Source organism: Cherax quadricarinatus, chromosome 9 (genome assembly GCF_038502225.1).
Source record: "Cherax quadricarinatus isolate ZL_2023a chromosome 9, ASM3850222v1, whole genome shotgun sequence".
In the NCBI taxonomy this organism is placed as follows: domain Eukaryota; kingdom Metazoa; phylum Arthropoda; class Malacostraca; order Decapoda; family Parastacidae; genus Cherax; species Cherax quadricarinatus.
Genome location: NC_091300.1, coordinates 3,993,189 through 4,008,490, shown reverse-complemented (window position 1 = coordinate 4,008,490; position 15,302 = coordinate 3,993,189). Strand labels below are relative to the sequence as shown.

Genomic DNA, 15,302 nt, shown 5'->3' with positions numbered 1-15,302 from the left:
TCTGCCAAGTCTTTTGCTTTCGTAGTGAGTGATTTTCGTGTGCAAGTTCGGTACTAGTCCCTCTAGGATTTTCCAGGTGTATATAATCATGTATCTCTCCCTCCTGCGTTCCAGGGAATACAGGTTTAGAAACCTCAAGCGCTCCCAGTAATTGAGGTGTTTTATCTCCGTTATGCGCGCCGTGAAAGTTCTCTGTACATTTTCTAGGTCGGCAATTTCACCTGCCTTGAAAGGTGCTGTTAGAGTGCAGCAATATTCCAGCCTAGATAGAACAAGTGACCTGAAGAGTGTCATCATGGGCTTGGCCTCCCTAGTTTTGAAGGTTCTCATTATCCATCCTTTATTTATTAAAGGAAACGTTTCGCCATTTGTGGCGAAACGTTTCCTTGACAAAGCTTGACACAGCTCCTGGAGAGCGAAACGTTGCCACAATAAAATGTCACATTAGTTGCACTTGTGTCCTTTTACATTACATATTGTCGGTAATTCTACCAAAATATATACAAAACTGATCTATATAGAAAGCCGCTTGTTATGCTGAGCATAATAAGGGGCTTTCTATATAGTAGTATGTCATTGATGTCAGCTTGGCCTGTATACCTTGAACTTGTAGTAAATAAAGACATTGTTATTATTATTGGGGTACTGGTAAGTATTCATCTTTGTGGTACACCTTCAACTTGAACCAAGTCAGGGTAAAGTCTGATATTACCTCTAACACAAAACTATTTTTCTGTCGAGAAGTCTTTAAATATTTCTAGCCTTTCCTCGCAACTTTTATTACTGTACATTACATATTTTTGTGTGATGTATTAGTCTTGACTGTTAATACATTGCATCTGTCTCGCCCTTCAGGGACGGAGGCTCCAGCCTTCATCACTTATTACATTGTATATAAGTTGGTAGAATTACCGACAATATGTAAAGTAAAAGGACACACGTGCAACTAATGTGACATTTATTGTGGCAACGTTTCGCTCTCCAGGAGCTTTGTCAAGCCATTACAAACAGTTGTGCAAGACAGGTATACAATACCGACAAGATGAAAGTTAAGACACTTGTGCAACATCTGGTTATCTTTATTGTAAACGTTTCGCCATCCAGTGTGACTTTGTCAATGGTCCAAGTCGGACCGAAACGTCGTCGTAAGCTTCTCTCTTTTATGTGCGGGTTATTTGAGTATCGTTCCAGTCACGGTATTGTGCCTTTTTGTTATTTAACTATATACAAAAGATGAGGTAATCAGTCCCTCAGCCTTGGAGGTGGTGTTTACAACACCGTGGTTGTAGATTATTATTATTATTATAATCAAGGGGAAGCGCTAAACCCGGAGGATTATACAGCGCCTGGGGGGGGGGGATGTGGAAGGCATTCAGGCTTAATTCGGGGAACTGGAGCACAGATCCAATTTCCTAAATCAAGAGCCCCTCACCAACATCAAGGAACCTTCCTTGAGGGGAACCGTGGTTGTAGAGATTCTGAAGCACAGGCGATAGCGATAGATTCTAGGTAAGACCCCAAGAAGGGGTGAGTGGGGATAGAGGAAGAATAGGTTGGTTAGAGGAAGGGTTATTGTAAGAGGGAAAGAACCAGGGCTTAACCCAGTAGCTAAGCTGAAGGCGATTCAGGAGTTCGAGCGCAACTAAGGGACTGGAAGGAGGAAGGGGGTCGGCAAAGCGTGAATCGCATGGTACAAGAGCTTTATTAAAGGTCACAGGTAAGGAGACTGGCGCTTATATAGGCGTCAGTGAAGAGAGACGTGTAGCAGACGAGGGCATAGTCACTGGTAGGCGGGATTCCCCAGTGGAAGTAGGTCCTTCCCAAATTGATGGGCTAGTTGTAGAAGTCGTGAAGGTCATGTAGATGTCCTCTGAATCAAGATACCATGATGTTGCAGTGCCTGACAAGTTGTGCAAGACAGGTATACAATACCGACAAGATGAAAGTTAAGACACTTGTGCAACAAGTGCAACAGTACATGGACACAGAGGGTATATATAGGCTCAGAGTGAGGTGTAATACACAAATAACCCGCGGGTTATTTGTGTATCGTTCCAGTCACGGTATTGTGCCTTTCTTTGTTATTTAGTGAGGTGTAATACTAGTGGTAGTAGTAGTGATATAAGTAGTAGTAGTAGTAATTGTTCTACCATATTGTATTACTAGTACTACTACTTATATTACTACTACTACTACTACTACTACTACCACTAGTATTACACCTCACTCTCAGCCTATATATACCCTCTGTGTCCAAGTCCTGTTTGTAACGGCTTGACAAAGCTCCTGGAGAGCGAAACGTTGCCACAATAAAATGTCACATTAAATGCACTTATGTCCTTTTACATTACACTCATTACACTGAACGATCCACACAGGTTTAACTCTTTACACAATTCCAAAAATGAAATACCACTCGCTACTGATTTCTGTTCTAAATGAAACTGATTATTTCTAGTGAAGTTTATCCTTAACAGAAAGAGAATATTTTCTGTGTGTCTGGCGAGGGGAAGTAAACAGCTGGGAGAGAAGTAAACAGCTGGGAGAGAAGCCAGCAGCTGGGAGAGCAGCCAGCAGCTGATAAGCTGATGTTCATGGCTATTATGTCTTGAGCAAGGGAATGATATCACTGACTCATACTTAGAAGAAGCAGCAGAAGATCGACAGAAGGAACCTCAAACTACACAGTCTGTGGAGAAATAATTGAAATTTACAGGTGTTTTTTTGCAAATTGGTGGTTTATGATTCTAAGTTCTCTAAAGATTTAACTTGTTGCTGGTGAAGGGCTCTTGAGCCAAGGCAGTTGAATTGCCTTCCCCTTGCATCACAGATTTCCTCCAGTTCTCCAGATGCTGTATGACCCCAACGGGTTTAGCTCCTCCCCTTGAAAATAATAATAATACTTAAGTTTAACAATGCATATGGTTTAACAGACAGTATTTATTAATATACAATGGTGCTGATAAGCACATCCTTTTTATTTATACGCTTTGTTGATAAATTATTTAACCTAGGATTAGATATATAGGTAAGTCATAGTGGGACTTATTTTGGCTAATATCAAGTTGAGGGGCTCTAGTTTTATGTAAATTCTCCAATATTTATTAGGTTATGAATGGGAGTAATAATAGATGACTGCTTTTCAACAGATTTTTGCGACTAAATTTGCATTGTGCAATATTAAGTTGGTTTTACATTTGAGGTATTTTGCTGTGCAAGTGGTAAAGCTGCAGCCTAACTTATTGAAACTCAACTGATCATAACCTTATTCTGTCATCAGTACATATGCATCTTTATGTTCAGTGAGGTGTGTGACACAACAACACTGTTTGATTATCCTGGATGTGCTGAGCTGCCAAAATAAATGTATACTATATTTGCTAATGTCTCCCAAAATAACAGTTTGCACAAGAAATACTTATTCTGTGGTGTAAATAGGTTGTATGCCCGAGTTCTGCTGATTAGTAGTCGTAAACTACTGCCCAGTTATGCTTTGGATCTATTGGAAGCAAACTTTCTTTTGTGATTTTCCCCCCCAAAAAGTTAACCCAGAATTAACCTCTAAATCTAGGTTAGACAGGGCTATTTGTGATTCCCCTCAAAAAAGGTTACCCTAGAATTAACCTCTAAATCTAGGTTAGACTGGGTTATTTTTTGGGGGGTTAAAGAATGGGTCTTTCCTGAAAATATAGCTGTTTCCATTGGACCCTTCATTTGACATTGGAGAACTCACATAAATGGTTAGCCATAAACTTATCACTAAACTCAAAATTTTGCCCGTGAACTCCATATCAACATTTATCCTTTGAATTTTTACTGTTTGTTTCTTATTTATTCACATGTATATGCCAGGGTCTGGGTTTGCTTCCCAGCCAGGGTAGAAACATTGGGCGTGTTTCTTTACACCTGTTGTCTATGTTCACCCATCAGTAAAATGGTACCTGGGTGTTAGTCGACTGGTGTGGGTCGCATCCTGGGACACTGACCTAATTTGCCCGAAATGCTCAGTATAACAAGCGGCTTTCTGTATAGTAGTATGTCATTGATGTCAGCTGGGTCTGTATACCTTGTACATGTACTTGAAGTAAATAAAGATATTATTATTATTAACTTTGTATTGTTACAGTTAGTTTGTGATAATTATTGAATGTTGAAACAGCCAAGAATAGAAATGACATCACCAATGATATGTCAATTCTTTCATCTGAAAATAAAAGACCAATGTAGCATCACATGGTCATTTTGATGGCATTTTGCTCATGCAGTATGATGTTATCAAGCCCACTGTGTGGGTAAAATGTCATCAATAAAGCACCATGTTATAATGCATTTGTATCTTATGGTGTTTTATGCTATTATATCTCCATCTGTTTGAGCTGAAATGTGCTCTGTTGCAAGTACAGTAGAACCTTGGTATACGACCAGCTCCCTACTCGAACAAAGCTCAGCGCTCGACTAAACAAATACGACCTGCCAGAACTTTGCCGTAAACCATTTCGAGTTTCTTGGCATTTTTTTGGTGTTTTTTTGTATTATTTGTATAAAGTCACCATGGGGGCCTATGATGATTAGTGATAACAGCCAACCAAACAGAAAATTGGTTGAGAAGAACTTGTTCAATACTCAAATGGGGATTACTGTTAAGATGGGTTCCTTTCTATACATTACAGTAAAATTATACTTCAATTCAATTTTCATTTTGATCTGAGTAGTATTGCATCAATGTTCCTGAGATGCAGAGAAAATTTGTCATCTACTTACCATTGGCTACATGACTTGTGTTGAGAAAATAGCATATGGACTATATCTTTTGAATTTTTATCTTACACTAAGATAGTACTGTTTTCAGCAAACAGTAAGAGTTTGTCTCTCACTAATGGGCACATCATCTACATAGCTCAACAATAGATGGGGCCCCAAGATACTGTCTTGTGGAACTTCACATGATATTGGCAAGGGTTCTGATTCAGTATATTGCTGTATAGTCCTTGTGGCTTAGCGCTTCTTTTTTGATTATAATAATAATAATAATCTGATTCAGTATGCAGTGCTGTATGGTTTGTGGTTTAGCGCTTCTTATTCATTATAATAATAATAATCAGATTCAGTATTATTAACTTTAACAATTTATCTCTTTTTGTTTAGGTAATACCTGAATCAGTCTAGATTCACTTGCAGTTTTTTTTTTACATATTTCATGCTTTACTATGTCAGATTCCTTGTATCATATTCAAATTGCAGTTTATGTTTCAGATTCATCTGCTCTTTTGTCTGTGAGAGCTGACTACATGAATAAAGGTAGTTTATATAAATTTCAGTACAGTATATTTACTTAGTTGTAAATAAAAAATAGATTTTTAAACTACTATGTTAGTTTACTACACATGTGTAAATATACAAGTGTGGCATATTGTTAAATTTAATGAAAGTTTAATGATTTACAGCTGCTATAGTACTTCGTATAATCTTAGGTCGCTGAATGTTTACTAGTGCTTATCCACTTTTACTGAGTAATTGTTGATTGTGCTGTATCTCACATTCATGATAAGTAGTATTTATGGCACCAAAAATTAAGTTTTATGTCTAGACAAAAGGTACGGGTGGAAATGTTGGGCGTGTTTCCTAACACCCGCTGTCCTTGTTCACCTAGCAGTGTTAACCGACTGGTGTGGGTTGCATTCTGGGGGGTGGTAGTATATTGCAGATAGGGTTGAATCTTTGAAATGAGCTGAGGTAGGATAACAACTGTTAGCCTGTAAAAGTCATGTATAAAAATAAAAATAAAATGTCATATCAATTTTGAAGCATGATGGTAGATGTGTTGCTGTGGGTTGCACTATAATTACCATTTATTGTTATAATTGAAGGATGGAGGGATTCCAAAATATACTCAACTCTTTTAGCAAAAAAAAAAAAATAGTCTGGCACCCTATTTCAAGCTTGATTACAAATGTATAATATCTTACCAGGATGATGTTAACTTGACCCATATACAGTGGAACCTCAGTTTTTGTTTGCCCTGGTTTTCGTTGAATTTGGGTTTGGACGACTTTTTTCGTCAAAATTTGTCTTGATTTTCGTTCATCACCTTGGTTTTCGTTGAGTTGACAGTGGTCCGCCGTATCGAATGTGTCTGCCTGCTGCGCCCACAAAAAGCATCCCACTCATTCTGAGTCAGTCTGGCTTTGTTTCTCATTGAGTAAGCATTACCCTGCGCGTTCATCCAAAACATTTCGTAATAATCCATTGCTTTTAGTGCTTGTTTATTGTATGCAACTGCTGAATAAGCCTCCATGGGGCCAAAGAAAGTTCTGAGTGCCAGCCCTTTGATAAAGAAGGTTAGAAACACGATAGAGTTCAAGAAAGAACTTGTAGCAAGGTACGAAAGTGGAATAAGTTGCAACGTTTTGTGGAGAAATATCACTACCACTCTACAAAGGTAGAGGGTGGTAGTGATGGTGGTAGAGGGTGGTTGTGATGGTGGTAGAGGGTGTTAGTGGTTGTGTTGGTGGTAGAGAATGGTAGTTATTGTGGTAGTGATTAAGGGTGGTAGTGATTGTGTTAGTGATGGTGGTAGAGATAACCTCTCCTCCCTCTTCCCTCCTCGCCATCTTCCATACACCAACAAGAGTCTTCAGTAAAGGTAAATGTGATGTTAATTGTTCATTTATCCATTTCATTACTCCTTTATATTTATTTCTCATTGTTTTCTGTATGTAAAACTATAGTTATTCTCTATAAAATATACTTTTTGTTAATGCTTTTGGGTGTCTGGAACCAATTATTTGGATTTACATTATGTCTTATGGGAAATATTGCTTCAATTTTTGTCGAATTTGGCTTTCATCAGACTTTCTGGAATGAATTAATGACGAAAACTGAGGTTCCTCTGTATAAATATGTGACTAAATGGTTAATTAATGGAACTTAAAATCAATGTCCTTGTTTGGCCATCACAACCTCCAGACCTCATTCCTGTGCAAAATTTGCAGTATGAAATGAAAAAAAAAAGCAGTTCACAAATGCAAGCTGCACAGTTCAAAGAAAGAGAGGTTATTTCATTGGGAAATGGTCAAATATTTCTTCTGAGCAATCCATTAAATAGCTATGTAGTAAGTGCCTCTTCCATATCAAAGCCAATGGAGGCTTAGAAAAATAACTCTGGGGAATGAATAAGTGTGTAGTATATTTTGCAATAAAGTACATTATCTTTTTTAACACAATGGCCATCTCCCACCAAGGCAGGGTGACCCATAAAAGAAGTTTTCTTCTTTTTACATTTAGTAATTTTTACAAGAAAAGGGATTACTAGTCCCCTGCTCCTAGCATTTTATCTGTCTCTTACGACATGCATGCATTATGGAGGGAGGATTCTTCTCCACTTTCCCATAGAGAATAAAGTAAATGTGTAAATAATTTTGACATGTGCTATTAACTTTGCATTTAGTATTGATAATTATATATGTCTTCATTTTATCATGTATTAGTTTGAAAAGATATTGAATATATGTCAGCTACTGTAACTAGTATTCAATAAGCAAAAACTTCTGATTAGAGTTTGATTTACTCATTTGGACAATTCAAGCATCTGATAGAGTTGACAGTTCTGCCAGAACAAAACTTTAGCCACTCATAGCTAGTCAAGCATTTAAAACAATTTTAGAATGTTGTTTTAGGTAGAACAGAGAAAAATTACAAGAGTTACATTGTTCTGTTTTATTATTTAGGAAGCAACAACCATTATACTCTGCTTGTCCAAGATGAAGCAGAAACTGATGGAGTATGCATAGAAGAGGAGGAGGAGGAATTAGAGGATGGGTTGAATGTGATGGAAGAAGAAGATGAAGAGGAGGAAGAAGAGGAGGAAGAGGAAGAGGATGAACCAATGGAAGATAGTGATGAAGAAGAAATATTTAGTAGTAGCAAGCACCGTACACTCACACACCATGAAGAGGCAAATTTAAATGGACAAAATCACATAGGTATAGCACTTGTAACAATAATATTACACTGGTCTTTAGCATAACAATACAGTACGTACTGTATGCTTTACATAAATTTAATTTCTTCATGCTAAAATACTTATGATGAATGACATTATCTACTCGTTTCTCTTAACTCTTAAAAATTGTGATAAATGTTAATAATGTACTTTTTTATATGTATATTTTTCAGTGCACCGGTCTTATCCCACCGAGGCAAGGGTATATTGACCTAAAAAGAAAAATGAGAGTGTTTTCCTTTTTAAATTTAGCAATTTATGAAGGAGAAGGGGCTACTAGCCCCTTGATCCTAGCATTTTAGTTGCCTCTTACAACATGCATGGCTTAAGGATGAATTCTTTTCTACTTCCCCATGGAGAATTTTATGTATATTTATCTTTCTTCTTTCAACACACCGGCCGTATCCCATCGAGGCAGGGTGGCCCAAAAGGAAAAATGAAAGATTCTCCTTTTACATATAGTAATATATACAGGAGAAGGGGTTACTAGCCCCTTGCTCCCGGCATTTTAGTTGCCTCTTACAACACGCATGGCTTACGGAGGAAGAATTCTATTCCACTTCCCCATGGAGATAAGAGGAAATAAACAAGAACAAGAACTAGAAAGAAAATAGAAGAAAACCCAGAGGGGTGTGTATATATATGCTTGTACATGTATGTGTAGTGTGACCTAAGTGTAAGTAGAAGTAGCAAGACATACCTGAAATCTTGTATGTTTATGAGACAGACAAAAGACACCAGCAATCCTACCATCATGTAAAACAATTACAGGCTTTCGTTTTACACTCGCTTGGCAGGACGGTAGTACCTCCCTGGGCGGTTGCTGTCTACCAGCCTACTACATAGGATATATATTTATATATTAATTTTATTGATAACTTTTTGTACACTTTCAACAACAAAATTACTACTAGTCATTTCAGGTTATGTATGTAAATGAATTAGTTATTTGCAATTTTGAAAAAGAATGTGTAATTTTTAATTAATAATTAGTTAGGTCAAGAAACATATTTAATGGATTTGGTAATATTATGTTGGTTACAAAGCAACAATTAATAGATTTTGTCTCAAGAGTGTGTGGGGCAGGATTAAGCAGTTATGGCTGAGTTCGACTAGCTGTGTGAGCTGGCTTGCTAAAAGTGTTTATTGAAGATTCCTGGCTCAATGATTATGGAGTGTGGCAGTTCATAAGGACATTGGGATGTTAGCAAATAGTGACAGAAAGCAGTATTATGGTGAGAGCTGCACAGTGCTGTGCAGTGCTCAGAAAGGGGGTGATTAGAGAGAGAAGACTGGAAAGTGGGATTCAGTGATGTATTTAATTTTATAGTATGTACAGCACAGTAAACCCTTGATTTAACAGATAAATAGGGTGGAGCAGATGGCCAATAATGGTGATTGTGATGGATAGATAAGATTGTTTAAATGGTGATTATAACATTAATGGACAATTTTATAACCAGTGAACTTTCGGACTTTATTGTTTCTGAAATAACTGATCCAGTAGATTTCTTCCAGTATTTCTGAACTCAGGTATATTAAGGTCCATTAGTTTAATTGAGGATTTACTGTACATTGAAATAGCATAATGATGGATTTTTGGTGCTAGGCTTGTGATGTGCAGAGTAAAGTATTTATGAAGAGTGACATTGCCTTGAAAAATGTGTTAAATCATAAATGAACAGTGTGACGAGTATAATGGAACTTTGTTAATTTTCTCTGCACAGTAATATAAAATTGACCGTAATTGTGGTTAATCAGGCTTGAACACAGCCCTGCACGTCTTATCACTCATTTGCTATTTTGTATTCATGGATGGGATTAGATGCAAACTAACATTTAGTACGTGCAAAATTCACAAATTGTGCAAGAAAATTCTGGTTAGTTTTGTCACAACTATGCTAGGGATATGAGGCTACAGTAAATATACCATTTCCTACAGACTAGTTAACCAGTCAGGCCAGAACCTCACTTGGCCCTACTTAACTCTTTGTGGATCTGCATTCTGCATCTGACCTGTCCTATCCCATGACTGATGAAATGCTAATGGGGATAAATTAGAAATTGTTTCATATTAGAAAAGTTTTTGCAATTTTCAGTAGCTTGGATATACCAGGGAGGAAGGGTAGGCATCCACTGGGGTGTTGCCCGTAGCGATGCTCATAGTAACATGTACACATACCAAAACAGATGTACTACAAGGTAAATTGTGAAATGGGAAAAAATAGTAAATTATAGAAAAATAAAGTTTGTTAGTAAGTATTTATAACATTTTTTTATTTAACAGGAGGGCATGGAAATGAATACCGATTGTTAAATAACAAAGATGGAGACCTCAAGACAGTTTTGGATACACCAATTACTATTTGGACACCAACACCCATGTCACCAGCTCGTAGAGCATGCTTCATTGCTTCCATCATGTTGGGTATTCTAGTTGTGGCTACCTTTCTCTGGGTCTTACCATGTGATGTACAGCCTTGTGAAGGACAACTTGGATTGATAGACAGAGATTGGGCTGTAAAGATTGAAGGAATGGGTGAGTTATTTAGCAATGTTCTTGGGCCACCGTATTAAATATTGTATACGTACTTGTATGTTTACAGTTTTGCTTAAATATGGTTAAGTAAAGCTTTTTTATTTTGTTTACATATTGAGTCCTGGAAATGGGAAGTACAGTGCCTGCACTTTAAAGGAGGGGTTTGGGATATTGGCAGTTTGGAGGGATATGTTGTGTGTCTTTATACGTATATGTTTCTAAACTGTTGTATTCTGAGCACCTCTGCAAAAAACAGTGATTATGTGTGAGTGAGGTGAAAGTGTTGAATGATGTAAGTATTTTCTTTTTGGGGATTTTTCTTTCTTTTTTGGGTCACCCTGCCTCGGTGGGAGACGGCCGACTTGTTGAAAAAAAAAAAATAGATTAGGTTGTTTCCATTTTGGTTATGTGGTTAGCGTAAATTTTAATCTGTTTTCCTTAAATAGTTAACAGATATACAAAATTACTACCAATGTCTTCCATATATTTTTTACATTAAATATCACAACTTTCCTCAGTACTCCAAAAAGTTGCTTAAAATTTAAAACTAATGCATATTAGCTGTGTTATTCATACACCTGTTATACATAGTCACTATCTTTAAAACTTTCTCTTCATTTATAAACAGGGAATTCTTGATTTAATGGACTAATAGTGGAGAGCAGGTGGTTAGTAATGGAGATTATGTTAGATTTGAAATTGTTTTACTGTGATTGTAGCAATAAAAGACATTTGTGTAGCCATGGAGTTTCTTTTGTTTCCCAATCAGTTGACTGAGCCAATTTTGTCCTGTACTTAAGTCCATTAAACTGAGAGTTTAATATATATATACATGTGTATTTAGTACAGATTACCTGGCGTCGTTGTCTAACATATTTTGTCTCTTGAATAAATTTTAGGTATCAGTCAAACTAAGCTGGTGCAAAGACTTGATGGAGGTTATAATGTTCTTCTCAGTTACTATTCATCAGTCAACATATCTGCTTGGGACTCGGATAACTCAACTTTCCCAGATGATGAATCATGGCAAACTGGTTAGTATTTTGCAATTCATTGTCAGTGAAATTGAAGTTTTCTCAAGTACAAATTGCCTTAGCATAATGACAGTAATGCAATACAAAAAGCTGTCTTTAAATAAATTTAAGAAAAGTGAGTACATTTTTGTTGCAGACTCCCGTTGTTTCGATCAGTCACCCATTATCTGGCTCTGATGGAGGGCAGGGTTTGCTGGATTTCCTAATATGCCAGATAATGGATGAATTTTTAATGCTCCCTAATTTTTGTACAATTTATTTTGGCATTTATCTATTTAGGTGTTCTATATGAAAGGAGAGGGAGAGGGAAGAAAGGAAGAAGGGGTTGAGAGTAGGTGGGTAAAAGTAAGGAGAAAGAAAAAAGGTGTTGTTGGTGAGTGGAGGTAGAGAGAGAGTGGGTTTGGGTGGTGATGGTTGTGGGTGGAATAAGGAGGGAATGCATGGGTGGTGGTGGTGGGTTGAGGCAAAGAGAGGGATGAGTAAGCAGTGGTGGTGGTGAGTGGGAACAGGGGGGTAATGCAGGAGTGGTGTTGATGGAAAATGGATTTGGGTGTGGAAAATCCAGTAAGCATATTGTGTATGACATCCCACAGTTGATTTTCAACACAGGTATCTTATGTTGGGTGGCTAAATTTCTGGCAATTTCGACATCAGAGTGGAAACAGGAAGGTGTCTAGTATCTGTTATCTTTTGTCCTGCCAAGTATACCTTAGATAGGAGGAATCAGTTGATAAAGACAATTTTTGCCATGTTATGTACATAAAACCATTGACTGTTGTCAAAGCTAGCAAATAATTCAACATTAAATAACAGGAAATGTCTGGACTTCCAGTTTGACTATGGGCATACTCTGCAGACTTTATAAATGGTCTCATAAAAAATGCTGTGCCAGTGAAGAGCGAATGGGTGGAATTCAGCTGGGTATATATGTCTGTACACCTTGACAGTTATGCTTTCCTTTCCATAGCTTGTACCCTAATAAGAGCAGAATTCTTGACTGGAATGATCTGTACTTGCTTTCTAAAGAATATGTTAGTGTTAACAACCTTTACCAGTTCGATAGCTTCAAGAATTACCTCAGTGGCACTCAGCTAGTATTCAACAGCTCTTTCTAAGACTGAGTAGTACCAAGACTAAAGGCATAGGAATTCAAACCAAAAGTATTTTTAGACAGTGAAGAGGAATTGAGTAAGTCATAAGAGGATCAAATGCTGCAACAGAAAATACACTTGAACTAAACTTTGAGGAAATTTCTGATCAATTAATTCTTTTGCCCTGTTGCATTGTCACCTGAGCCTGTCTTGATGATAAAAAGAGGAAAGAGTGAAATCAGAAGCTGCAGTTCACCCCCTATTGAGGGAAAAAGGGATAAGAGTGTCTTGGTGGTATAGAGGGTACCCAGCCTCCTAGGGGCACTCATTTCAAACTGAAGAATCCAGTGCTAATGACAGGTAACCAGTACTGGTATTTTTTTTTTTTTTTTTTTTTTTTTTTTTTTTTTTTTTTTTTTTTTTTTTTTTTTTTTTTTTTTTTTTTTTTTAATGCTTTCCAGTGAAACCATCCAGCAGAGGATGGTCTTCCTGGTGGACAGAAACAACATACTACAGCCTCTCCTCACTTAATGATGTACTTGTTTACCGACGCCTCGGACTTACGACAGGCTCTCTGACCAGTCTGCATACCTAAATAATGTATATTAGAGCTGATTTCCTCTTCTGTTTATTACAATATACAGTACACTACTGTATAAACATTTAAGAATATACCAGTGAGACATGTAAGTGAACAGTATTTAGATAAGGCTAAAGAGGTTTTTGTGGCATTTATGGATTTGGAAAAGGCATATGACAGGGTGGATAGGGGGGCAATGTGGCAGATGTTGCAGATGTATGGTATAGGAGGTAGGTTACTGAAAGCAGCGAAGAGTTTTTACGAGGATAGTGAGGCTCAAGTTAGAGTGTGCAGGAAAGAGGGAGATTATTTCCCAGTAAAAGTAGGCCTTAGACAAGGATGTGTGATGTCACTGTGGTTGTTCAATATATTTATAGATGGGGTTGTAAGAGAAGTAAATGCGAGGGTATTGGCAAGAAGTGTGGAGTTAAAAGATAAAGAATCACACATAAAGTGGGAGTTATCACAGTTGCTCTTTGCTGTTGACACTGTGCTCTTGGGTGATTCTGAAGAGAAGTTGCAGAGGTTGGTGGATGAATTTGGTAGGGTGTGTAAAAGAAGAAAATTGAAAGTGAATACAGGAAAGAGTAAGGTTATGAGGATAAAAAGATTAGGTGATGAAAGATTGGATATCAGATTGGAGGGAGAGAGTATGGAGGAGGTGAATGTATTCAGATATTTGGGAGTGGACGTGTCAGCGGATGGGTCTGTGAAAGATGAGGTGAATCATAGAATTGATGAGGGGAAAAGGGTGAGCGGTGCACTTAGGAGTCTGTGGAGACAAAGAACTTTGCCCTTGGAAGCAAAGAGGGGAATGTATGAGAGTATAGTTTTACCAATGCTCCTGTATGGGTGTGAAGCATGGGTGATGAATGTTGCAGCGAGGAGAAGGCTGGAGGCAGTGTTGATGTCATGTCTGAGGGCAATGTGTGTTGTGAATATAATGCAGAGAATTCATAGTTTGGAAATTAGGAGGTGCGGGATTACCAAAACTGTTGTCCAGAGGGCTGAGGAAGGGTTGTTGAGGTGGTTTGGACATGTAGAGAGAATGGAGCGAAACAGAATGACTTCAAGAGTGTATCAGTCTGTAGTGGAAGGAAGGCGGGGTAGGGGTTGGTCTAGGAAAGGTTAGAGGGAGGGGGTAAAGGAGGTTTTGTGTGCGAGGGGCTTGGACTTCCAACGGGCATACGTGAGCGTTTTTGATAGGAGTGAATGGAGACAAATGGTTTTTAATACTTGACGTGCTGTTGAAGTGTGAGCAGAGTAACATTTATGAAGGGATTCAGGGAAGCCGGACTTGAGTCCTGGAGATGAGGAGTACAGTGCCTGCACTCTGAAGGAGGGGTGTTAATGTTGAAGTTTAAAAACTGTAGTGTAAAGCACCCTTTTGGCAAGACTGATGGAGTGAATGATGGTGAAAGTTTTTCTTTTTTGGGCCACCCTGCCTTGGTGGGAATCGGCCAGTGTGTTAATAATAAAAATAAATTATAAATAGTGCAAAGGTGACATTAAAACAATATCAGAAATGGTTGACACAGACCCACTACCATTATAGTATGCTCCTCACTTAGCAACGAATTCGTTTACCAATGTGTTCTTAGGAACAGAACTCTGTTGTTAAGTGAGGAGAGGCTGTATACAGTAATCAGAGATTATGTCTGGTAGGATGTACCAGGTCTCCAAAGGCTGTATATTTTATCAGGGAAGGTTATGACAGGATTTTAATGTTTAATATAATTTTTCAACGTAGATCAGATGTTTTTGAAAATAAAGAAGAGTGTAAATATTCATATAAATAATGTTTTTGTCTTTGTATTGACAGTGTGTGGATTCAGAAAATTTCTTTTCATTTATTTTCAGATCATTCTCAAACAGAGTGTAGCAACTGTGGTTTGAGAGGCAGTAGTGGTAGTGATAGTGATGGTCACTGTGGTCTTCTAATGCTGGATGGGAATTTGGGCCGAGAAAATTGGCGCATGCCTCTTAGGGAATGCCCATTAGATCTACAGTGTGATTTGGTAAATGACCTCAGAGAATACTTTCAATTTTTATAATT

At 37.7% G+C, this 15,302-nt stretch overlaps 1 protein-coding gene across 2 annotated transcripts in view; it reads left to right on the top strand.

The window, feature by feature from the left end:
- Nucleotides 1-2,492: 2,492 nt before the first annotated feature.
- LOC128686188 (uncharacterized) overlaps nucleotides 2,493-15,302 on the top strand; it is a 40,805-nt gene continuing 27,995 nt past the window's right edge. Inside the window, exons 1-6 of one of the 2 annotated variants that reach the window (XM_070083174.1) lie at nucleotides 2,493-2,687; nucleotides 5,254-5,298; nucleotides 7,728-7,982; nucleotides 10,290-10,541; nucleotides 11,441-11,575; nucleotides 15,107-15,264. In XM_070083174.1, the coding sequence (XP_069939275.1) occupies nucleotides 5,289-5,298; nucleotides 7,728-7,982; nucleotides 10,290-10,541; nucleotides 11,441-11,575; nucleotides 15,107-15,264 (810 nt within the window). In that variant the 5' untranslated portion in view covers nucleotides 2,493-2,687; nucleotides 5,254-5,288. Of the gene's footprint in view, nucleotides 2,717-5,253; nucleotides 5,299-7,727; nucleotides 7,983-10,289; nucleotides 10,542-11,440; nucleotides 11,576-15,106; nucleotides 15,265-15,302 lie in introns of both variants that reach the window. The other variant, XM_070083172.1, reaches the window with a different exon arrangement.